General features: G+C 35.3%; 1 protein-coding gene across 1 annotated transcript in view; it reads right to left on the bottom strand.

The window, feature by feature from the left end:
* zfr (zinc finger RNA binding protein) overlaps positions 1-26047 on the bottom strand; it is a 103612-nt gene that overhangs the window by 11390 nt on the left and 66175 nt on the right. The window contains 10 exon segments of the mRNA XM_039758489.1: positions 394-489; positions 1469-1566; positions 5928-6069; positions 8872-9022; positions 11470-11672; positions 16209-16374; positions 16661-16806; positions 22864-22983; positions 23654-23850; positions 25405-25699. Of these exon segments, the coding sequence (XP_039614423.1) occupies positions 394-489; positions 1469-1566; positions 5928-6069; positions 8872-9022; positions 11470-11672; positions 16209-16374; positions 16661-16806; positions 22864-22983; positions 23654-23850; positions 25405-25699 (1614 nt within the window).

Raw genomic sequence — 26047 nt, 5'->3', positions numbered from 1 at the left:
CAGTATTTCAGTTATTCATTTGAAAACAAAAAACAAACATTTTCTCCTCAATGAAAATCATTCAGGCAACTAAAATGGCCCACACCAGAACCAGTTTTGAGGAAAGTCATTTTAAAAATGATAAAACTACTAAGTAATATGTTCACTCACAGTGTAAAAAAGAAAACCAAGCAAATGCACAGCTCGCTAGAGTTGCCTCTAATTTGCCTGAAGGCAAAACACAAACACTTGTGTCTCTGTGTACATGTACAAATACCAAATGAAGCAAACGTACCAAGAAAAGAAAGAAGATTTCACTGCCATAACTAAAAAGTCTCCACTTGTGCTCATTAATTTGATATTTTTTTCCCCTTAATAAATTACTAGAGACAGGAAAAGGGACAGTGGACTTACCCAACTTGGAAATGCTGACCAGGTTGGGACACGCTGACAAAGGTCACGAAGAATACGGATTATTATCACACAGGATTGAAGTCCATTGGCTCTAGCCTTGAGTGTAACAAATTCATGTTAAATCAGGGTAGTTTAAAGAAAGAAAGAAAAAAGAGGAGCATATAAGTGTATTTTTAAGAGGCTTAACACTACTGTTAGCAATGGAAGCTTAACATTTTTAAATTTCATGTTTCTGGTTCCACAAGATCAGCTGCCATTCACAGCAGTATTTTACCTCACAGTTAGTAACAGACTTCAAAATTTGTAAGAGGAAAATGAAGCAAATTTCCTTCCACCTTACAAATCTTGGCCTGCTGTATAGTTACAATATACATATTTAACATAATAAAAACAAAAAAAATATAGGGTAAGGACTAAAAGGGTAAAGGAAATTCTCTTTTTCTGTGTAATTGCGAGAGAGCAATCTCACAGTAAATAAGAAATAAAATTTCCTGCCCTCTTATTCCCGATTTAAAAATAAAAATAAAAAGGGGAAGGAAGAGTGTTTACAGAACAAATGAACTTTAAAGGCTCATTTCTAAAACATCACTTAAGCCAGTATATTCTGCAGCCTTATGGAATAATGTTGCAAAACAAACAGGAAGGAGAAAACCAAAATAACCAAAAATAAACAAATGGGGGATAAAAAAAAAACAAAAAAAAAAAAAACACATAAATACCATGCCAAATATGTAAGCATACAAGGATGCCTTATCCAATAATTTCAAATGATCAGATAAAACGAAAAAAAATTTAAAAACAAAAACAGGGGGAAAAAGTATTTAGGGTGTTGTGGGTTTAAAAATATATATAAACAACTAAAAATAAAAAAACAACAATACATTTAAAAAAATGCACACAACTTTGGTGAAACTTTCTAAATAATTATTCAGGCATCCTTGGATATATCAGCAGTATAAAATGATTATGGTAATTGTTAACATGGGGCATTTTACAACCTTAAGGGCTTATTTTAGATATACAAAACTTAGGCTCTCATAAGGCTACAATAAAAAAGTAAAATGATGTTCCGAACCTGGAACCACTTAGCGTGGCGGAGAGCAGCCAGAGCGTCAAGGCATTTTTGCCTGTCCAAGACGTCCGCTGGGTCTTTCACCATACCCGAGGTTACATCTAAAAATGGATTGAATTGTCAAAGTATGATGAGGAATGGGTGTTTGACCAGGTAAGGGAAATTCCGCTTCAAAAACAGAAACACAATGCCATACATACCAAACACCAAATAAACCTAAACTGATATTAAAGGTAATAAGCAATGTGATAATACCCTTCCCCTATTGAGAAAAGTTTAGTCCTGTCACATTAAGGACATTTATTTTTTGAAAGTTCTGCAGCAAATTAGACTCAATTATTCAAAGGTCACCATCTCAAATATGCATATGTATTTATGGACTGTTGATCACACCTCACTAGGAGAAAACACAAAGAGCATTGACAAAAATCCATATGAGCATCTAGATCAGTATTTCTTTTCTCACATGGCAAAAGCCACATACTCTAAAACACAAATGTTTACAGAGTGCTCTATTATACATATAGTTTATATTACGATGGATGTCTATAATTATGATTAAGTACTCTGATTAATGGATTTTTGCATCTTTAACATAACGATTAACCTCCTAAAGATTATATCACTGAAGTTCCTATTACTGCAATTATTTGATGATCGCAAGTGTCCAGCCTTTAATTGGATTTTCACCTGTAATATACATTAAAAAGAAAAACAAACAAAAACAAACATTCTCCAGGTAAGAGGTTAATCAAATATTTTTTTCCCCCAAGTGCTGTGTTCACACTTAACAAAAGAAAAATATATAATTATATTACAACAGTTTACAATGGACTCCATATTTGAAAAAAATGTGGCTATAGTCAGATAGCATTAAAATGCTGACAGAAACATACATAGCAAATTTTTTAACAGTAATAAATATTTTAACCTTACAGAGACAACTAATTCCCCTCCTCATCCTTAATCATGGAGGATTAATGTTCAACAACTCATGTGCAGTAACATCATCCACCAAACATTATGTGACATGAGCCCGATCTATAAAAACAAGGCTACTGCTAAATGTAGCTCTTCAGACTAGAAAGCAAATTGAGGGTGCGATTACTTTTACCACAAGGGCTGAGAAATTGTAGTAAACAGATTTTTTTACATTTTCTAGTATTTTAATTTTTATTTTAAACAGGAATGTTCAGTATAGAATATTAAAGTAAGAAGAAGCTATTGCAGCAAGGCAGTTGCAAAATCTATGAAAACCCTTACTTCCAGCTAGCATACATGAAAGATTAATCAAATAAATGATAGCATAAAATGCTGAAAATTAAATTCAAGTTCAAAGCTAAAGCTTTAGTTTAAAAGTGACCAAAACTGAAGTGCAACAAAGCATATTCTGGTAAATTATGTGTGCGTGTAAATGCGTGAACATAATTTTGGTAACAATAAATTAAGAAGCAGAATGTCTACAAAGACATTCCATTAATTTTTTCAGCAGTATTTTTTCTCTTATTGTAAAACAAGCAAAAATTGTGAAAAGCAAATATGGTTCCTTTAAAAACCTTAAAATCGAAAGCACCCCCCCCCAAAAGAAAAGTTCTAATAGTCTATAAAAGTTTTGTCTGAAGAGAGCTACACAAAAATAAAACCTTAAAAAAGTGCTGTGTCCATTCGCCTTGAGCTATAAACAGAATAGCATGCAAGCCATCAAAATTTTTTAAACAGAAACATCTGAAATACTTCAAAGTACATTAAAATGTTGAAATGAAAGTTTATAATAGAAATTAATCATATCCTCAGTTTAATATCCTATTAATACAAGGAATTTTAAGATCTACCAGCCAAAGTTCTCCTACAATGGCTAAAACACATTCAATTATGAAGTCCATGAAAAACTGTGTAAGACCAAATAAAAAAAACTGGAAAATAATCTGTATGAAATTACATTTTTCACAAAAAACACAGAAGTAGCCCAGCACCAGACCATTTAAAATGTCTAAAATACCTATAAAGCTACTGTTAGTATGAACACTGCACTATTTAATTTGATACAAGTTTTTTGCATGTCATGATAAGCTGCAAGTGATACTAGCTTGGTGTGACCTCCCGCCCTTGTAAAATAACAAATGGTAGGTATGGCGAAGTGCTTTGAACAAAACCTTGGTCAAAAATCCTTCCGAAATCCTGACTTAAGGAGGCTTTGAACAAAACGTTTAAGCCAGTATAGGTCTATAAAATACATTCTACAAATGTCTTGCTGGAACTGTGAAATCTCCCAGCAAGTATCATACCTCTTAGCATATAAGTTTTCATAGCTTTTTATATCCCAGAGATGGTCACTAAACCCAAATTCTGGAAAAGGTTTTTTCAAAAAGCCATGCTAAATAATGTTTTCCAAGATATTTCTATTAAAGCCCAATAATGTAATTTTTGCATTTGACACTTACCCTTATGAACCTCATATCAATGCATTTCATTTCATTTAATTTTTCTAGATAAAAAACTAAAAGTCACACAATGCACGCTGGTGAAATCTGCAACTACAACTTCAAAAGGCCAAGAGTCTCGGGCCATTCAAAAATGTTTAGTTAAAAATGTAATGTGGGATCCTTTTATTTTTACTATAAAACAAGGCACGTGTAAAAGAATCCAGAGGTAAGAAACTAACAGTATTAATATGTCCAGCCCTTTCAGGCTCATGTTTATTACACATACCAATATTACAAATGATGCATAAACTATTGAGGATGGATAGGTCAGAATGACACTGAAAATTTAAAGAAAGGGGACAAATCAATTGAGAAATTTTAAATGCGTGGATAAAACCAAATGTCTCAAGCACCAAAATGGCTAGGCTGCTTGGGAATATCTGTAGTAACTGCCACGTTTTGGTAGCATTACATCATTTAAATACTGGTGTATATTGAAAACTTAAATTACACAATGCCCAGAATGCATTAAGTGCCAAAATATACTTAATAGTAAAAGCTGCGACAAGAAAGTTGCCCTCATATCAGCTTTCTTTGTTTTATGCACATATTGAAAGTGATAACTGCAGTGATTACATTGTTTAACTGTTCATGTATTATTTAAGTTTGAATTTTAGCTGATGTCGACAAAATTAAAAGAATGAAGTGCATAGACATGGGATTTAAAGGGATATAAATGAAGCAAGAATGTTAAGCTTATGCAGTTAAGAAAAAAAGAATACTCTTTGTTTTTATATTATCTTATAAAATACAAAGTGGGCTTTTGGTAGACTCTGAAATCTTAACCATACTATACAGACTTAGAAATGCTTTAGTTTTCTTTAGAAATTGTCAAGCAGATTTTTAAGTAAGCATTGTTTTTCCCAGGGGAGCACTTTCATAACCAAACCTCAGAATGGTGAATATTTTCCCCCTCACCAGACAAAAATAATATTTGTTTCCTGTGGGAAAGCCATTGTTCTCAATACAAAACTAACAGGTAACTGATTCTTTTACAAAATAATCCCTGTAGAATAACTCAAGCCATACAAATGATAAAGTGATACGTGATTGAGTTAGTGCAATTTTATATTATGGTCCATATTAACCAAAGTCTATCTTCATTTAAACACAAAACAGCACCATACTACAACAGGATATTAAGTATACAAGTTCACAGGAAACAAAAATTAATCCTACCTGGGTCCTAACATACAGAATGCAAAACACTATTCATGCTTTTAATTTTTTATAGCTTTGAGAGCATAGTTAATCACTTTAAAAAAAGAAAAATAAGACTGAGCATCTGCTGGCACAAGAAGAGCAATCAAAAAGAAGTTTGCAAATAAGTACACATACACTCTACACTAGAACCTGGTAACAGCATGATTTAAACCATGTGAAGTATTATATTGGTAACACTGAATTAGTTTATTAGCATGAAGGCTGTCATATAAACAAACACTTGAGATTTTATAAAGACTAAATGCAGCTACAGTACTTATAAAATTAAAAACAAAGAGAAATGAACTCTTTTCATATTTGAAGCGAACTAAACTAAAATGCTGTAGCCCTTTTCCACATCCTTTTCAGATCATGCACAGAATAGTAAACTTGCCCAAGTTTGTTCAAATTATGAATTTAAGATTTAGCAACAATAGTAACACATACTGTTACTGTTTTTAGCTTTTAAATATTAAGGCTACCTGAAGGTAACAGGGTCTTCATGGACTGAGCCAGTGCTCATATTGCAAAAACATACCAAGTGTTAAAGCTAAATTAGTAAATCAGTTCTCTAAACTTATTACATTTTTCATATTTAAATTACTTGCACTTCATCATTTATCAAATGCAAAAAGGAAATTACTATTGAACAAAAAAATCAGTACAGCTCAGACTGTGCCAGCATAATTGCTCTTTGGTTCAAAGAGGGTTTTTAAGCCTCCTTTTGAGGTTATGCAACTGTGTAAGCAATATAAAATTAAAATTTCTCTTCCAACCTCCATCACGTGGATTTTCCTCTCTGATAACTGGAGATGTCAGCGTAATGGTCACCTGCATTTTTGGCTCAGCACAAGCTGTTAAGATTATGGCTGCCTCTTGTATTGAGCTTTTCACCTCATATTTTTCCGGTGTTACAAGCTGTATAAAAGATATTAAAGAAGACTTCAATTACAGTTATATAAAGATAGAAACACTGTCCCCTCTGATGCTGACAGGAGGTGCTCAAATTGGAAGAACCTTGCTCCACGTCTTGGGCGTACCTGAAGACATGAAACCAACAGAACCTCTTTCTTCTATGCGCACCAGTGCTACCCTGAGGTTATACAGTCCCCTCCACAATTACTTGCACCACTTGTTAAGCTGGGTAAAAAAGTTCCCAAAAAAAATTACTTTAATTTCAAGATAAACAAAAAATGAGAAATCCAACCTTTAATTGGCGTAATTTATTCTCAGAAAAAATAATCCCTCATCATGAAACAATTAACAAAACTACACATTCCACGATTATTGGCACTGCTAGAAATTCTTAAGAACGAATAGTTAACTCAAACATTCTTCCCATTTACATCAGATGTTTTAAGTTGATCATAATGTGTAGAAAATTTCAGGCAGTAATCCAATGGCCTCCTGTTTCACTAGCGTATACATTTGAGGCGGCATACAGGCCTAATTTCCTTATTTACTGATTAACAATGGCTAACTAAGAAAATACACATTTGGAGTGCTGACCTTCATAAATTAGAGAATGGCTAGTAAAAAAAAAAAAAAAAAACAACATTTGTCTGAATACTCATCTGAAAATGTCCATATTTATAGTAAGACCAATAATTAAAAAGTTCAAATCAGCCGGAACTATTACCAACTTGCCTGCAAAAGGACCCAAGTTTATTTTGCGCCACCTGCACAGAGTAGTAGGATGGTTAAGATGGGGAAAAATACCAAATCTCAAACTACCATCAGACACCACCTCCATGACAACAGATTACTATGAAGGTATGCCAGAAAAAAGCCATTCCTATCATTTAAGCAGAAACATCAGTGCCTGTAGTTTGCTACACGATACTGGAACTTTGACTATGGAACACAGTTGCAATCAAAGTAAATGAAAATTGAGCTTTTCGGCAACAAACACTTAAGATGAGTTACACATAAAAGGATGGCTATACTGAAAAGAACCCATTCCCCATAGTGGACATTCTGTGATGTTGTGGGGCTGTTAAAGTACACAGCATCACGGACACCATAAAATACAAGGAGATTTTAAAATTGAAATTAGGTTGCCTCTGGCAAGAAACTAAACCTGGGTTGTCACTGGCTCTTCCAGCAGGTCAATAATGAAAAACAAAATGTCCAAAGCAAAAACACAGTTAAAGGTACATAAAATCAAGCTTCTGCAAAGGCCATCTCAATCCCCAGACCTAATTACCATGAAAAACCTGTGGGATAAACTGAAGACGCCGAACAAGAAAGGATGGATGATCTGATGAAATTCTGTGAAGAAGAATGGCCTCAGATTCCCTGCTCTACATTCTCCAACCTTGACTTAAAAGGTTGGATTTCTATCATTTTTTCAGTGTGAGATTAAGATAATTAAAAAGGATTTTACTCATTTTTACCAGGGTTACCAATAATTGTAGAGGGAATTGCATTTCTGCTTTTTCTACCATCCTATTAAACTACCCTGGAAGAAATCCACCACGGATAGTACTTGCTTATATGAAGTCAATTTACAGTTGTCAGCTATCCTAACACATAGTCTTTTGGTGTATAGAAGAGAAGCACATAAAACATGCAGAAAAAATGCAAGCTTTATATGCACCTACCTGGAACTGAATGGATATCCTTTAGCACTTTGTGAACTGACATTTATTACATTCTAATTCTAAGAGTACTGCAGTTATAAATATGCATTTTATGCCAGGGAAGGACAACATTGTGAAACTTCCAAAACTATAACTCAAGTACAGCACAAGCAGCAACCAAAACAAGACATTCATAGACTACACGTCTGATCTGTGTTGCTTTTCTTGAGCTGCTTCAGTTTCCTCCTACATCCCAAAGACATATGTTGAATTAACTACCAATTGTAAATCAATGCTGTTTACATAAATGAGCCCTGTGAAGGACTTGCACAATGTCAGGGGTTGGTTCTTGTATTGAATCCATTGCTAAAATGAATAATATGAATTTAAAAATATTACTTAATACATTTAAATTTACAAGCTAGCCCAATTATAACAGCAAAGCTCCCTTTGACTTGTAACATCTGAAGTTAAAGAGAAAAATGTCTGAAAATTAGGTCTGTCCTCATTTTTTGACTACATAATTTGATGAACAAAACCTTTACACGTTTGATTAAGTTGGCAACATGTTAGATTTTTAGAAAGGAATTGTTTATCCACAACCTGGTTATATGGGTACTAAAATCTCCAAAGCTTTTCTCAACCTTGAATAAATGCTTCAGAAGCAATTAAGGTTATGGAAATTCTTGCCAGTCATTAATCTCAGATTTTTTAGCCTTTGCTTTCGGAAAACGATTAATTATGGAATTATTTATCACATTTCCCCCCTCCCCAAAAGGGGCAAACTGCTACTTTGAAATAAACAATTAGTTTTAAAAACTTTTTGCAAATTAAGAAATGAATTGCCTCCCATCAAGTTTTTGAAGATAAAAAAATCTAGCCTTCTAAGGTAATTCTACTACAGGGTCTCCCAACTCTTCAATGATCAACCTGACAAAACAAGAGGCATGTTAGAGCAGATGACAGGCCTGTTAAATTCTATTATGATAAGAATGAAAATTGACATGCTGTTGCTAAATTTGCACCAGGTTCATTTTCTTCTTAGCATTTTACAGGTACATTTTCAGTCAGCAATACTGAGCTGATGCCACTAGCTTGAATAACAAAAAAAAGAACAAACATTTAAAAATACACATACCAAAAGCTGCTTAGGGAGGTTTTCTACAATGCGAGTCAGTAGATTCTTGTTAGGCTTTTCAGAGCACAGAAGCACAAGATTCACATTCTTGTCACCCCTTAGAAGGAGACCTTTTGCAAGAACTCCCACACGCATTACACCCTTCAAGGCCCTATTTAGGAAGAGAGAGAAAAACTTACTTGAAGGAGTTAAACAATGACCCAGTTTACTCATCTAATTTAAAATAAAACAACTTTAAAAAACTTTAGTAATCTACTAAATATGCTAGATTCATCAAAACTGATAGCTGCTACAGAACAAAAAAAAAAAATTCAGTTTGTTTACAATAGCCATTTGCGTAACACTGTGTGGTGCTTCTTTGGCTAATGAAAAACAAAGTACACTGCCACATTCAAACTGTGTCTGTCCTTCCAAAATACACTTTCACGACTAGGACATATGGAAAGCATTTGTGCGTCTATACATTGAACAGCTTGTACCAACTTTTCAGGAATTATCTTCTTCATACTATGCTTATGAAAGTGGCATGATTTGAGAACAGTACTAAGTTTACACTATATTTGTAAATTTAAAATCTGAGAACACACACAATACCCAATAAAATCGCAGAACTAAGTTAATATTTTCCATTTCCAATTCATAACATTAGCTGGTACAAAAATGAAATATAGGGTGGCCAAAATGAAATAATGTAAAATTTACATGTTCCATTTCTCATTTGTGTCTAAAAACATCAAGATGTTTACTTTTTAAGACAAATGTCCCAACCAGCTAATTATTTCTCAAAGCGATTTAGTTTGGTTTGCTCCAACTTGTTTACTCAGTAAGATGTGATTATAGAACTTTACATTACTAATTAACAATTTTATTGACCTTAAGATTTATTACACTGCCAGTTTTAATTTTACCTTGGATTTAAACTGTACTAGTAAGTTTTTTGTAATCTACTTCTGTCACTCTTTAATTTTGTACTTTTCCACTAATTATTTATCACCATATTATTATCATAAATCATCATCATGTGTTTAGGATTTTTTGCATTTAACAATCAGTGTGTTTATATGTGCTTCAATAACCCTGCGATTCCCAGAAACTGTATTTCTAAAATGCCATGTAAACCCTAATTCTGGTTAAAGAAATTTTAAAGTAACAAGTAACCAGACAATACCCATCTTACTGAAGTAAAAACACTTACATTATTATTATCATCATCATCACATGAGCACTCAGTGTAAGGCAAGAAGCATAAAAGTTTTTTCTGTGTGCATTCCAGCAACAGAAGCCTACACAAAGCATCAGTTTGACTAAACATATTTATAAACCACAAGAAAATTTACAAGGGTCATGCTTATTTTTCAAATGCACGGTGGCCGATAACTATTTTGTTTAGTTTAATGACATCTGAGCATTTTAACAGAAGAGAACTCTATGAAGATGAAAATGCGGATTTGTTTTAAGAAATCAGGTTATTCATCTTGATCTGGTTGCATAAGTGCATGTTAACATACAGAGTGTGAATGTTAGTATAGGACGAACCAAGGTTAAAGTGTGTTCATTTATTACAAATATTGAGGACCCAATCATGACATTTCTCTGAAGAAATCTCGCTCATATACATTGCATGACTCCCTTACTACAACTCAACCAATCTGTTGTCCTCAAACTTTCAAAAACGTTTTACAGCAATGATTGCAAAAAGAGTAAACAATAAGTCACTTCCTAGTTGGCCAACAGGAAGTAAATTGCAGAACCAGCTTTGAAGACCTCTCTGACCCAACAAATGTAAGCCACAGTGCCTGAATTTTATTCACATGTCAAAAATCATCAGGAACCTGTCCGCCTCTTGCAACTTTACACCTTTCAATGACTTTCTGATGTCGTTCTGATTTGAAGGGGGGGGTAACCTGGTAGCTTGCAAGATATATTTAAAAAAAAAATTAGCCCCTCTGTACTCTGAGATTTAGAAATTATGTATCTACATGTCGGCCAATTACTCCAGTTGAAATAAAGTTATAAGCTATTCCAAGAAATATGCAGAACAAAACAGGAGTTGCATTATGTTAGTGGGAGACGTAAAGCATTTTAAATTAATCGTTTGGTATTCAAACTGCCTTCTTCAGTACAATGCTCTTTGCACTCTATAACCAGGTAGACTTGACTTCATGCAAGTTATCAGTCAATACACCATTTTTTCATTATCTTTTATAACAGGCAAGAAACAGAGCTAGTGGCATTTCTATTTCCTTGGTGGTTATATATTTTTTGGGGAGAGAGAGAGAGAGAGAGAGAGAGAGAGACACACACTTAAGTCTTAATATTTAAGAGCATTACTGTTTCCTTTTGGTATGTGGCCCGTTTGCTCGAGACTAACATTTTGTTTGTAACACAAATGGTGTGGAATAGTAGCTTATTTCCTGATCCTGCTATTTTAGCCTTAATTACATATTCTGTTGTCAAAGAAATATACATTAAAAATCAAAGTCTCCAGAACAGAGAAGCATATTTAAGCAGCAGTTCACTAGGTTTAGAATCAACAGGATACCAATAACAAGATTGTCCTGTCCAGATTTGTTCAAAGTAGACAAGGCAAGTTCCTACCGATCTCTTTGAACATCTTTTTTTTCTTCTTCCTTGACTTTGCTTTTATCCTGATCAGTAATGATATCTGACACAAGTTTAAGTGCACGCTCAGTAATAGATACAATTTTCTGGATAGCCTGGAGCTCTTCCTCCACTGGGTAAATAGCAGCATGTTTGGTCATAACATAGCGATCATCTGAAGAATCTGGGCGACGAGGCGGCTTGTGAGAAAAAGAAGAGATAAAAGCAAATTAAAACCATCCAAACAAAAGAAAGATTTATACAAGTGTTAAACTTCATTCCCATTTGTGCTACGGAGAACAATTTGCAGGTAAACACTACATAAACAAGCTTAGTTTGTAAGAAATGAGAAAACTATGACATAGTGCTGAAATTGCAGATCATTAAATGACAATGCCTTGCTGGTTTTATATTTGTGCAGAAGACATTCTAGAAGCAGAAATAATATCAAACACATTATCCATTTGTTAACACTTTCTTACATGCAGAAGCAATTCCATTAAAATATAAAAGATTGTGATATATTATCTAGTGAGAGAATCTCTAATTTAACATAATTAGAATTAACACTGTTAGTTCTTCCCAAGCTTAGAACTGTACCAGTAAAAACTTAGGGCATTTCAGTCTGGTTGTAGAGTTAGGTTTTAGGTTGTCCTACTTTTACAGAGAACGCATTTATTACATGTACTTCTTTGCTTGGTGTCCCCAACCTTGAGAAGTATCTTTTCCCAAGTCTGTATCAATCTTTACTGCTTCCTACTGCTGAAATATTTTTTTTTTTTTTTTAAATATGACATTTGAGTGGTAGTGATTCCTACATAATGAATCCACCAGTTTGTCTTCTGTCAAATTATACCACTGTAAAATTGACTTTTAGCCCTTATGTGCAAAAACAAGGTGCACAGACCTTGATCTAGCATCTTCTTGATATTACGAATGGTATATTTGCCTCTAGCCAGTTGACAGCTCTGATGTGAAAAAAAGATGTTACAAGTAGATCAAGATAACCTATGTGCAGATTTTATGTAAAAAATCACTGCCCAATTAATTTCCTATATGGCAACAGATGCATGATGCTGAAGGTTTTCAGGTTCTCAACCAAAGCTTTTATAGATAAAGGGCCACCTTAGTGAACACAAATGGTCTCCTTTCTTTAAACTTTGGTTTATCTAATGAGCAAAGATACAAAACACCAACTGTGTTACTAAAAATTCTATCAAAGCAATAAAAGGGATAAGCAAAGTCAACTGACAGAATACATTCCAGTTCCACTGAAGCCAGCCAGCCTCAATATTAACCTTACTTATTTTGACCTATACCATCAGAATCAAGGTGTTGGCACACAAACTCAAACAATAACAGAACAGAATAAAAAAAAATAACCCTTTCCATGGCTGTGGAAGTCTACTGAACTACAGTGAGGGAAACACTTGGAACAGTAGTGAATCACGTCAGGAGAAGGTGGTCTGCTAATATTGGAATGGTGCTAATTAGATAATATAATTGTTAATGTTATTTATATTCTCATTTACTTTTATCATTGTAGTGCACAAAGTGACTGCCATTAATTAAACAGTCAAACAGACTGAATTACCCTATTGTCACACGTTTAAAAGGTCTTTTGAGAAAATCAGAGATCTCTCTTGCCCTTTAAAGCTGTCCATGATGTTTTATCTGCAGAAAGTGTAAAACTAGGCATCATATAAAACAACCAGAACACCATGCAGCAATAATGTTGAGGACTGACAAGTCTAGGAACATACTAGAATGTGTGATCTAGGATTACTGATTATTTGGGACTTCACTACTCTGGGACTGACTTAGATGAATGGATAAAGTGATAGGAGTCTGTGCTATAAAACATTTATGGAGACGATGCCTTAAGTTAATGTTTGGAGTGCCAGAGAAGATGCAAAGAGAGTGGAGATTCATTGTATTTAAGATGTATTGATCTATTTTTATAATGTATTCAATTTTACAAGAGTGTAAATATTTAAAATAATGAATCGTATACTTTCTTCCTGGTGATATTTGCATGGTCTTTCAGTAAATGAGATTTACAGGAGTCTAGTAACACAATATGAGGGAGGTACCCAGTAAAACAATTTTCAAATGGGATGATGTGTGCCTGAATCATAAAATATTAACACATGGTCCATTATTCCAATGGTGCAGGGTATAATAATCCAGGAAGCCACAAAGGATAGTAAGCCATCATTTCTTGCATCTGCAAAAGACAATGTCCATGACTCCGAAGACAACAGGCAAAGAAATGCCTAACTGGAGACAATCAAGATAGAATCCACTGATAAACATCATAAATGCATAACTACCACCAGGATGAAACGGGACATAAAATCTATTCATGCTGGAAAACTTAATGATTCTAAATTAAAGTAGTTATGCAAGAGTAAGTTTTTGTCATGCATGTGAAAGACTCATATTGAATTACAATAAGTATTTGAAATGTTATCACTACAGTCAAAAGTGGCATAACCATCTATTAAATGCAAGAAGGCAATTGCTTTTCCAATCATCACTAGTTGGTGCTGCACAATTCTGTTTATTCAATAAATGTTTATATTAATAAAATAAAAAAAATTTAAAAAGTTAAGACTCTATTCACTCTGGTGCCTTTAATATAAATATTCGTTTTCTTGGTGAAGACCAGGGGCCTCATGTATAAACTGTGCGTACACACAGAAATGTTGTGTAAGAACGTTTCCACGTGCAAATCACGATGTATAAAACCTAAACTTGGCGCAAAGCCACGCACATTTCCACGGTAGCTCATACCCTGTCGTATGCAAGTTCTCCGCTCGGTTTTGCAGACTGGCGGCACCCAGCGTCAAAGCAATGCTACTGTTCCTGTGTGGTTTATCTTTCTTTTTCAGATTTACACTGAAATTAACTGCATATTGTTTATTAGTTTAATGCATCTGATTGTAATTAACCTGTAACAATATAATGGTCCACAGAATGGTCAAACTATTCCAAATACCATAGCTGCACTAACGTTTGTTACTCTCACTGCACCTTTTTCTTCTTTAGCTGCTCCCGTTAGGGGTTGCCACAGCGGATCATCTTTTTCCATATTACTCTCACTGCACCACTTGGAGCAGCTGATCAGAAAGAGAATTATCAGTATACTGCATCAGGCACACGCTGCCTCAGCCATGCTTCCTTTATAAACTGCTTTCACACGGCAAACGTTTCAAAACCTTTCCTGTACGGACCTCGCGGTTCAGAAAAAGTTTCATCCCAAGAGCGCTAAACGCATTCTATCAGTCCATCAACTGCTCCTTGTAGAACTGTTTGTACTTATAAGTACAATCACCTCACTGTAAACTTGCACTAGTTATAATATTGTACAACTTGAGCCACTTTATAAAGCGTGTATTTACATATGATGTTGATATCATTTGTAAGATGAAATGCAGCAAAATGTTTATTATACAGATATTATATAAATAAAACTAACTTTATATAAATAATCTATATTGTTAATATAGAAAGGACACGGTGTTGCTACGCTAGCAAGGATCTGGCGCTCTGTTCACGGATTGTTCCTGCCTCGCACTGTATGCTTCACTGGGACCGGCGTGAAAGATTGAAATATCTTCGTAGTACATGTTTAATTATTCTATGTTCCTTAAAAGTTTTGAAGAATCTGCGTTATAAGCTTACAGACGGCTTAACGTCTATTACAGAGCTGACTGTGTGGCGATTGGATATTTGGAGAAAGAAAAAAGGACAGGAATTGGAGGTTAGTACATATGAAAGAGACAGCACTGTTGCAATTAATCATTTCACTGAAGGTCGTGCACAATCACTGTGCCACCGTGTTCCCATGTTTAATAACATGCTTTAACTCCCATGAAAATGATATCACGTATACATCTCAGTATTTTAGTTATTCAGAGAGCTGTAATATCACGAATGTAATGGATTCTGTGTCCTGTCGGAGAAAGAGAAAGCCCGTTTAAGAAGCACGTAGTGATTCACACACAGAGCACACAGAAGATCAAATACAAAACAAAGCATTTAACGTACTACTTTAGTTACGATGGGATTTGAGAAACTAGTAAACAATTTTAAGATTAAGTTTGATGTTCTACTTTAATGACAAAATAAACTACGTGATTAAAGTTGAAATTTCGAGTTTAAAGTTGACATTTCGTGCTCGTCAAAGAGGTGGAATTCTGGGAGGAGTTGGGGCGGGACAGCAGGCGCGTGCATGAGCGTTACTTTTCACGCTGACCGGTATTTATGTAGCAGAAGAACATGGAAGTTTGCGTATGCACAGATTCCTGCATCTGGATTTTTCTGTGCGTACCCACATTCCCACTTTTGTGCTTACGCCATGCTATAGTGCGAGTTCTACGCATGGTGTTATACATGAGGTCCCAGAAAACATTCAGTGTCAAAAAACGAGCAAATGCTTTCATTGTTCTGTAGATTGTTCTGACACAAAATTTAAGTGCAGAAAGTTCTTTTAACTTGTCAAATCCAATCCCATTTCACTCCTTATTCAAGAAATAGTAATCACCACTATATAGTATCAGATGCTGTCTCTAATGATACTGGTTAAATTGTACATATTAGGCAAAACGTTCATATTTATAATATTACAGGTGAACCTTATTTCTGTGCACACAAATATTAAATACCTTAACATCAACAACCTGCCACATCAATTCTTATCTCAGGTGCATTTATAAGAGTATTTAACATACCACTGGCCCCTGAGGCTGTGGAATGGGCATTCCAGGTCGAACACCTAGTAATCCTGGAGGTCCAGGTGGTCCTTGAGGATATACTCCATCTGGAATTCTTCGACGATCATCCCAATGATGCTGCTCCTCTTCCACACGTCTCCAGTACATGTCTTCTTCATATCGTCTGAAATAAAGAGCATTTTTAAGCAACACCCTTTGTAAGTAGTATAGTAAATGTGACACAATCGTAGCCTGTCGTAAAGTGTTTTTTCATGAATGTGAACATTCCAAAAAGGTAAAACACGTAAAAGCTGCACACAAAGCCAGAGGTTGTAACTAACACTCTCCTTCCCATATTTCTATCTGCAAAAAAAAAATTGACATTAAAAGGTGTTTTGTTTTTTTTTTTTATTAAAACTATTGAACTTCATAGACATATCTCCAACATACAATTTCTTGGCACTATATACCTCATTTCCATTCTCCAACGCTCCTCTTCTTCTCGTCTCCTCCAGTACTCTTCTTTTTGCATCTGTTTTCTCATCTTTTCCTCTTGAATCTTCCGAGCTCTAATGCTTGGTTTCACTTCAACTTGAAGATCCGGATTAACTTTTTTCTGTTAAATTTAGATTACAGCAAACTTTGAAGAAAGTTGAACTCAATGGAAGTAGCATTAAGTAAGGCATTTATAAAGAAAGCAATATGTTTAAATCAAATATTTATATTTTTGTTTGTCATGAATCTATGGACCCAGAGGTTCTTATGGCCAGAAAAAACTGCAGCTTTCAAACAAATGTGTCACTTAAAAAATTACAAAAACCATTATTCTATACAGACTCAAAATGATACAACATGACAGATAAAGTGGTCTAGTCTTCATATCGCCTCAGTTTATATGTAATGCACATAAAAAAAACAAACAAATGTCTTTCTTCCCTGAGACTTCTCGGCTACTTTTTATATAAATTACGTACTGTGAATCTGTGTGGATAAATGAGCAAGACATTGTGTAACCTTCCTCGGTGATCTGTGTAAAGACTTTTTAAACTTGTTTGGGTTATCACTTTAAATTGTAAGTTCTTTGTAAATACTTTGCAGGTCACACACAGTACACTTGAATAAACTCAACTATTACAGATGCTATATAAGTTAGTATTAATCAAGGACAGAACCACTAGGTTAACCAACAAAACAGAACTTAGAAGATTCACAAAAAATGGCTTCAGTTTGTCTAGATGAACTACAGTATATCAGGTCAATTAATAGAAGATTCACAAAAAATGGCTTCAGTTTGTCTAGATGAACTACAGTATATCAGGTCAATTAAACGCAGCTGGTGGACAACAGACACTGTGCTTGCGTAGTTACGGTCATGTTACTTTAGTATGTTTTAAGAACATCTCACAACTATACTTTAAGGTATTAATGTAGTATTACACAATTGGCACTGGTCTCCTACTAATAAGTTACTTTAAAGTTTTTAAACTTGCTGACCAACTTACTTAGCCTATTTAATTCAGCTCTTATGTATCACTGTACGGATGACCAATTTCACTGTGCAGGTACAAATCTCTCAGTTTTTGTTTAATTCTTTTGCTCCATAACTTTGAATTTCTCTAACCGAAACTTGCAAAAGAAAATTAAATCTACTTTAGTGATTGAAGACCTACTTATGTGATCATGTAATTAATAGATCTGACCATTTACGAATCTATATATAAAATTCTTTTCGCATTTGAAACGGAAATTGTGTATGACCACGCGAAACGGAAATTATGTATGACCACAGAACATTATAATACAGGAAATAATCAATTCGTTTGTAGGCACCACTTTTATATCGTCTTTACAAATTATTTGTGCGAGAGTTATTTTACTGATATTGAAGAGAAGTAAACACAAACACACTGATCTATCCTACAGAAGTGTGCCCTGCATTGCCCTCTCCCAGCCCACCTCTCTGGACTCCAGCACTGACTCGTCCGCCGCCAGGCACGTTTTGACAGAAGTTTTATTTATTCGTCCAAGTGACTGTCGCGGAAATTGCCATATTCTAACTTTTTTTAATTGGCAGTACTTGATAGTAGAAGAGATGAAGAAAACAGCTTTGCGTCTTTCTACTTTTTAACTGCGCCGATCTGTAGAAGACCACCTTCAGCGGCGAGGGGTTGTGACAATAAAGTGGACACTAGAAGGCGCTAAATGTCAGGCTCCTCGGCAGGGTTGACAGCTTCGCAGTTTCGGGCAGCGTCCTCTCTTTTCACACCTTTTGTGACACTTCAAGTGCCCCGTCAGCTCCTTGGATAGTGGAAATCTTTGCGAATGAGTTTAATCAGTGCCATCGAAGCATGACTCCCTTGGTAAATTGTGGTGCCCGGCTATTTACTGTCCCTTAAGGCGAGATTGGTTCACTAAAACCCTGCAACATTCAAGGTTGCTTTTGCGATGAATTCTTTTAAGAAGATGGAGGGTTTACATCCAAGAAGATGTTCCAACCTCTTCATGTAAAGTATTGGACTTGGGAATTGTTTGGACCTTCTGCCCGTTAAGCACGGAAAGGCAGCGTCCACATTTCTCAGAATAATTTTTCTCTTGAATCACAGGCACGTAATGCAAGGTTGTCAAGCAGGTAGTTTACTCGAAACCACTGCAGTAGTACTCAATTTATCTTTACTTCTTAAAATGTAAATGTTTTACTGTTTAATAATTTATACGCTTCTTATATGTTCTTCAGATTCTTTTATCAAAATGTTTTACACTTTAATAGCTTATTTTATAAATACTACATTTTATTTTTTTCCCTTGCACTCAGTGAGCAAAGCCACTGGGTAATCAGCTAGTATGCTTACATATTTAACATTACCAAGAAGGGCAGATGACAGAAAATGATTACATGATAGGTCTGAACAGAATTTAGATTTCAGCAATATGTGAAAATTAAATTTAAGGTAGATAAACTGAAGACATGCTATAACCCTCTTTATAACAGTATACAGGAGTGTACAGTGGAACCTCGGTTCACGAACGTCCCGGTACACGTACAACTCTGTTTATGACCAAAAAGTTCGCCAAACTTTTGCCTCGGTTCACGACCACACTCGGTATACGAACAAGCCAGTTTCCCTTTTGGTTTGTACATGTTCAGTCTCTCCCTGTGTATTTCCTGTGCAGCGAGCAAGAGACAAGAGAGAGAGCGCGACACACAGAGACACACACACACACACACACAGGCAGCACAAGAGAGGCACACACAGGCAGCACAAGAGAGGCACACACAGGCAGCACAAGAGAGGCACACACACACACACAGGCAGTGCAAAAGAGACGCGCGCGCGCACACACACACACACACACACACACACACACACACACACAGGCAGCGCCAGAGATTGTGACACACACACACACACACACACACACACACACAGAGGCAGCCCGAGATGCAGACACACAGGCAGCGCGAGAGAGATCGTCCATTAAGGTAGGAAGGCAGTTAAAGAATTCACTGGGCTTGATTTTGTTTTCACTTCTGTTTCCAGCGATCTGTTCGTAGCGTGCATTGTTGCAATGTTATTTTTCTTGGTGGTTTATTAAATTACGGATTTTTTTCAAATGTTAATTTTTTTTCCCTGGCTTAAAACTCATTTAAAAAGTGCTTTTAGCCAGCGGATGGTAGCGCTATAGCGCAAACTATTGCAGTGTTAGTTTTCTCTGTTGTTCAAGGTTTTCTCAGTGTTATTCAATGTTTTTACATTTAGTTTACTATTATGCTGTACATTCTGTGGTTTAATTAACTATATTTGTGCTTAAAAACTTAAAAATATATATATATATTTACATACAGTTCGCATGGTCTGGAACAGATTAATTGTATTTACATACAGTCCTATGGGGGAAGTTGCTTCGATTCATGACCAAATCGGTTTACGACCAGAGTTTCAGAACCGCACAAGTGATTTTATTATGCCTTTTATTATATAAACAATGATAATTTAATAAGTTCCAAAAGTTAATTCATTACCCTGGAAGCAGTATATACATCCATTCATTATCCAACCCGCTATATCCTAACTACAAGGTCACGGGGTCTCCTGGAGCCAATCCCAGCCAACACATGGTGCAAGGCAGGAAACAAACCCTGGGCAGGACACCAGCCCACGACAGGGTATATACTTCAGAGTAAGCAAAATGTAGAATGAGACCAATTATTTTTTACATAAGCTAAAAAAATTAATTCTAAAAGAAGAAATCTAAAATTATATCAAGATGCAATACATTTTTAAAAACTTCACTGAAGACCTGGACAATTCACTACTCTATTTTTTGTGATTCATTAACATTCACAGATGGTAGATTTAATTTAGTAAAGGAGTCTGTGGCATTATGGGTCCACAGCTCGCGCAGCAAAGGCCAGCAGTTTTATTTAAATAAATAATCATTGAGCTCGCAGCTTAGCGAGGGGGCGTGGTGGCCGTAGCAAGCTGCAGGGTGATTTGCAATGTGGGCGTTTCTCACCTAGTGCACAGGTGAGGAATCGCCCACATTCGTGATTGTTCCTGTGGCTAATGTGTTGCAGCTGCTATGTCCTCTCTGCATATATAGAGAAGCGCGAGTCAATTAGGGAGAAAGGAGTACAAAATGGAAAGAGGGAGGTTGTTTGCTGAAGAAAGCAGAAAGGAGAGAGAGAGAGAGAGAACGGAAGGGGCGAGCGAGCGAGCAAGAGAAGGCTCGCATGGAAGAAAGCAGGCAGCTGAAAAGAGAGCCCACGAGGGGAGTGTCTGGCCAACATTCAGTGGGGCTGAAGGTAGCAGTCACTCCAACTGAGTGATTAAGTAGCTGGAGTGACCGGTAGAGGAGTCGATGAGGCTTTGGGCTGGTGTAGTGCCGGTGTGAGCCCATTGGCCAGTGGAAAAATTGTCCAAGTCTTGGTCCGGTTGGGAGCCTGACCTAGCCAAAGAGCGGAGGGCTACCGGACCTGAGTAAAGGGCAGCTGTTCCTGCAGGTAGGCGACTCTCCTGTTGAGCAGCCCAGATCAGTGTAGCAGGGGAGCCGCCATGGTAGCTGAAGACACCGGGCTTTTAGTGTTTGAAAAGACTGCTTCCTGATGAACGTTTTAACCTTGTTTAACCTTGTTTTAAAGGATTGTTCTTGTAGGTTTTTAACCTCCACATTTCTTTTAATGGATTATTTATTTGATGAAGACTTTGAAAACCACTGCACTATTTAATTGAACACTTTTTGTTTGACTTTAAATAAAAAGACAGATTTATAGCCCTTCACCACAGTGGAGTAGAGTTAGTTTAGGCAAGCATACCATAAATCATCAAGTTCTAGGTAGATCCCTTAAGTTGAACTGAGCCATCATGACATCCAGGGATAAGTTAATTTACAACCATAAATGTAGCCTTTTAAAACTTGAGTTACAAGGTGGTAATACAATGTTCATGGTATAATTAAAATTAGATTAAAACAATTATACATGTTGTTAAAATGTTATGTAATTTAGAATGTTTTAAACTTAAAAATAAACACTAGTATCCATGTGAACTTATTTTATTTTTTGGATAATAGCCAATGCGAGTGCAGGTCAGAGACATAGAAAAGACAAAAAGGAGGGAAAAGAAAGGGAAGCAGGGAGTAATGGTGTCAGTATAAAGTTGTCGACAAGTTAACTATACTTGAGATGTTAACATGAGAAATGTGGTTATTTTAGTGGTAAACTTCAAAATAGCTGGTTCTAGCACAGAGTTTAACCGTCAGGACAGAAAACATTGACGTACCAGTGCAACATTTATGTGTGGTACCATTTACATGACCTGTTTTTCCTTTCTATTAGTTTTTATTGCTGGCTTAGGATTAATAAGGGGATTTTAAATATTTATTTTCTTTATGCTTTCAGAGAAAGAACTGTCGGGTAAACACAAAAATTCTTTTCTGGACATAACCCTAATGAATTTTTGATTTTGTATGGGATGTGGGATAGATACATACACGCACATTTTAAGTATAGTTTGAAAACAGGGAGAAAAATATAAACAGTCTAACTCCGAATAGCTTTTTCTCATTAAAGCTTTATGCTTTCTACACACACAAAACTATACACAAATACAGTCACATGCTACAAGAATTTACCAAGTCACTATTTGACTATTATGGTTATGACAATCAAAGTTTATAAACACCTTGTAATTCCCCCAGAGTTGAAATTTTGTGACAAAGAACATTCTTGCTGTTAATGTAGAAAGTGGTTTCACTTACCAGAAACATCTGACGTATTCCTTTAAATCAATCAACCAGTTTATTTAAATCTATGATACCCATCAGTTTTCTTACTTGTATCCCTTGTCACAATGCAAACTTAAGACTGTTCTTATACAATACTAGAATGAAATATTCAGGACTAGAATTGCACCCAAGATGTTTTTCTATAACCCCATTAAATGACTTGATTGATAGTCATACATTCATGTATAGATTCCAGATGTTATCTAACCAAATGAGCTTTATAGACTGGGTCGCCTCCTATCATTTATAAAATATGTTCTTAAATAGTAATTCATGTTTATATTTAGAGATATTTCACTTAATAAGGAAATATGTACCAATCTTGAAACATAGTTGTTAATGCAATTATAAATGGGCCAAATCAGATATAATTAGTTTACAATCTGACCTTATACTGAAGTCTGTGTCGTCTTCCTTTCAGGTGCATCTCTTTTGCATTTGGATCATTGAAACTACATTCACAAAGTTTGCAGTGGAATCTGATAACTTTCCCTTCATCATTTCTAACCTAAAAACAAAGAGGTGAATAAGAAAATGACAATGATAAAACAGGCAGAGGCAATGAGAACCTCAGATTTATACAGTGTTTATAAATATTGCAGCTCTCTTTGTGAAATATATAAGCCTACATCCACACAGTGAAAAGGAAAGAGGGAGAGTGGAACAACAACACTAATACAGCAAGACAAAATGGTTATTAAAAAAGTGGTTGACATATGTAGGGGGCACACGCAGCAGTTAACACATTTGATGATAGGCTACATTTGTTGATAGTTATTTAAACTTTATTTTATCTCCTTACTTAGTGGGTACATTCTGTCCAAGATTTACCATCCTACCAAATTTCGGCTTTTAAGCTAAACAGGAAACAGTTTTTGTTGGGGAATGAGCGAGTCAATTTTGCTCCTAGCAATTTCGAATATTTAATTTTTTAAAATTACACTTTTACCTAATCCAATGGAACACTCTTACTGGAGTGGCTCTTGCACATGCATCATACTGTACTGTGTTTGGCTCACTCAGCAACCCAAAAAGCTAACACTGTAAAATAGTTTCTTTGAGTAATTAGGAGTGTGGAATTGCAGTGAACAATACCATACCATGCATAGTATGTAATTTTCTCATATAACATGTATTGCTTACAATGCAAAAATATTAAAAAAGCAATATTTATTTACCTCTTCAACATAATCATGTCCTACAGGTTGAACATCACTCTGTAAGGCAGCAAGGGTGCTGGATGCTGAAACTGGTTCTGGTGTCACATCAGGCTTAGTCTCTTGTGTCTGAGTGGATGTTACGGTCTGTACAGATTTTAATGCATCATTTTTAACTTCATCCAACTTTGAACTAGTTGTTTGTAACTTGTTACCACCTAGAAGATTAAACACAATTATTTCTCAGAAAACCTTTATCCAAGGCAGTTAACAAGATCACAAGGCATTGCAGCTGTTCAAGAATACTTACAGCTGGAGCATAGGTTAAATGACAGGTTAAGCGACTGGTTTTGATGCATACAGTGAGGGAGAGGAGGCAACTGAACTGATAACTGTAACGGAATACTGGCTAAAATTACTAGAACTGGTGTGCTTTCACCCAAGCAAGGAGTAAAACAATTATTTAAAGAACTTGCACACCTTTCAATGCTGTGTGTTTTAAAAATTGATGAAATTTGCAATTTTTAGCAAAAAAAAAAAAAAAAAGATTAATTCACATTGCCATATTTTGAAATTCTAAATGGCACAGAGGCATTAAATATTCTAGGCTTCTCCAACAGTCTAATCACTGAGGTAAGAATTAAAGGACAGTGTTAAAGACTGAGAGGAAGTAACTTTAAAAGTGAAGAAGAGTCATTTTACATTAACTTTGATATAAGCAAACTTTAACAAACAAATGCCAGGATGAGATTCCTCAAACAATTGATTTATAAATAAGCTCAATGGGCTAAATGGGATTCTGTGGCATTAGCATCATATACATTTTGTATGAAAAATTTATCACATAGCCTTGCTTCTCATCTGAAGACTGCCAAACAGTACGCAGCAATCTCAAACAAAACCACTAAACCTTTATTTCAGTAAATTAGATTAACTGGAGTCTTTATTATGTAAACAAAAAAAACAAAAAAAATCCACACACATGCTTACACAGATTAACAACTGCAAGTCAATGTGCCTTCTCTTAGGACGATAACCTTGACATGAAAAAGCAACTATTATGTACCAAGCCATCCCAGCAGCTATGTGGCCTAATCTTCTGGTAGCATTATTCTTGGCATACTGATCTAATGTATTACAAACAAATTTATTTCAAAGTTAACACTCAAAGGTGATTAAACAAGCATGAATTGCTCAAAATCATTCCCTTTATACAACATGTGTCTTGGTTAATTAATGTGGACACAAAGTACTAACCTTCCACAAACATCTATAGTGAAAGTTGACACTTCTGCTGTGCAGTACTCAAGACATGCCTTATATTTGCTTCTGCTTCATATTAGTATATGTCAAAAAATAGGTTTTGAAAGTATATTCTTAAATATTGTTGGTATATAAAAGGTCTAATGCTAAAAAAGGTAACTGCTTTCACATTCTCACTTGTGAAAATGTGCTTTATAGTGAATTACATGATCAATAAATTTACTGTAGTGTGCTTTTGTCTCATTTTATATTTTACATTAAACTTTCTTGCAAGGTTAATACAGTGCCAGTGTAGTAAAGTGCAGTATAGTTTATTGTAGAACACTGCATTTTGAGTAAACTCAAAATTATATATTCATCATACAAAAAACACACATATCCCTCTAGTTACACATTTATAAACATATGGCCAAACAAAACAAACTTGTATATTTAGGCAATTAAATGTAAAGATCACATTATGAATTTTCAATGTAAAAAATATACATCCTGATTAGCATACTACTTACCTACAAAACATATTTTGGGGGCAGCGATTTTTTTTGCTGCAATGGAACTTGAGGCAATAACTGAAGGTGTTTTCAGCACACTATTAGATACTGTACTGCTAACAATATTGACAGGTTTCAAGTAGGATGAACCTCCAGTAGAGGTGACAGAGGCAGTATTGTTGTTTGTTCCAGGGGTTATGGCTGAACCAGTTGGCTTGCTAGCAGCTGCGGTTGTGGATGTAGAGGTCTGGGCAACTACACTAGGTTCAGTAGATGGAATTGGCTTGCCAAGCTTGGTATGCAGCTTTACAACCTATAAGAAGCAAAAAAAGTTTCTAAGGCACTTAACTGTAACAGACATTATTACAAAAATTCAATGTTTCATAAAACAAACTTCTAGAAACTCTGCCAATGATTGTGGCACTAAAATGTCCTCCATTTCACTGCCAACTACACATCAGTCTGCTAAGAAAACATTCCCAGTCTTTGTGGCCATTAGTGACTTTAGCCCTATGAAAGTAACATTGAAAGAGTTGATCAATCAGTGAATTTACTTATACATCACACAGACATGCTTCATTTTTGTTTTTTGTTTTTTTAAATGAAACTAATTCGTATAGGGTCTTTCATACTATGAGCTGCAAAAATTGTAAATTTTCCC

The sequence above is a fragment of the Polypterus senegalus genome, chromosome 7 (assembly GCF_016835505.1).
Source record: "Polypterus senegalus isolate Bchr_013 chromosome 7, ASM1683550v1, whole genome shotgun sequence".
In the NCBI taxonomy this organism is placed as follows: Eukaryota; Metazoa; Chordata; class Cladistia; order Polypteriformes; family Polypteridae; genus Polypterus; species Polypterus senegalus.
Note: the sequence above shows the minus strand (reverse complement) of the source record. Positions and strands in the feature narration are given on the sequence as shown.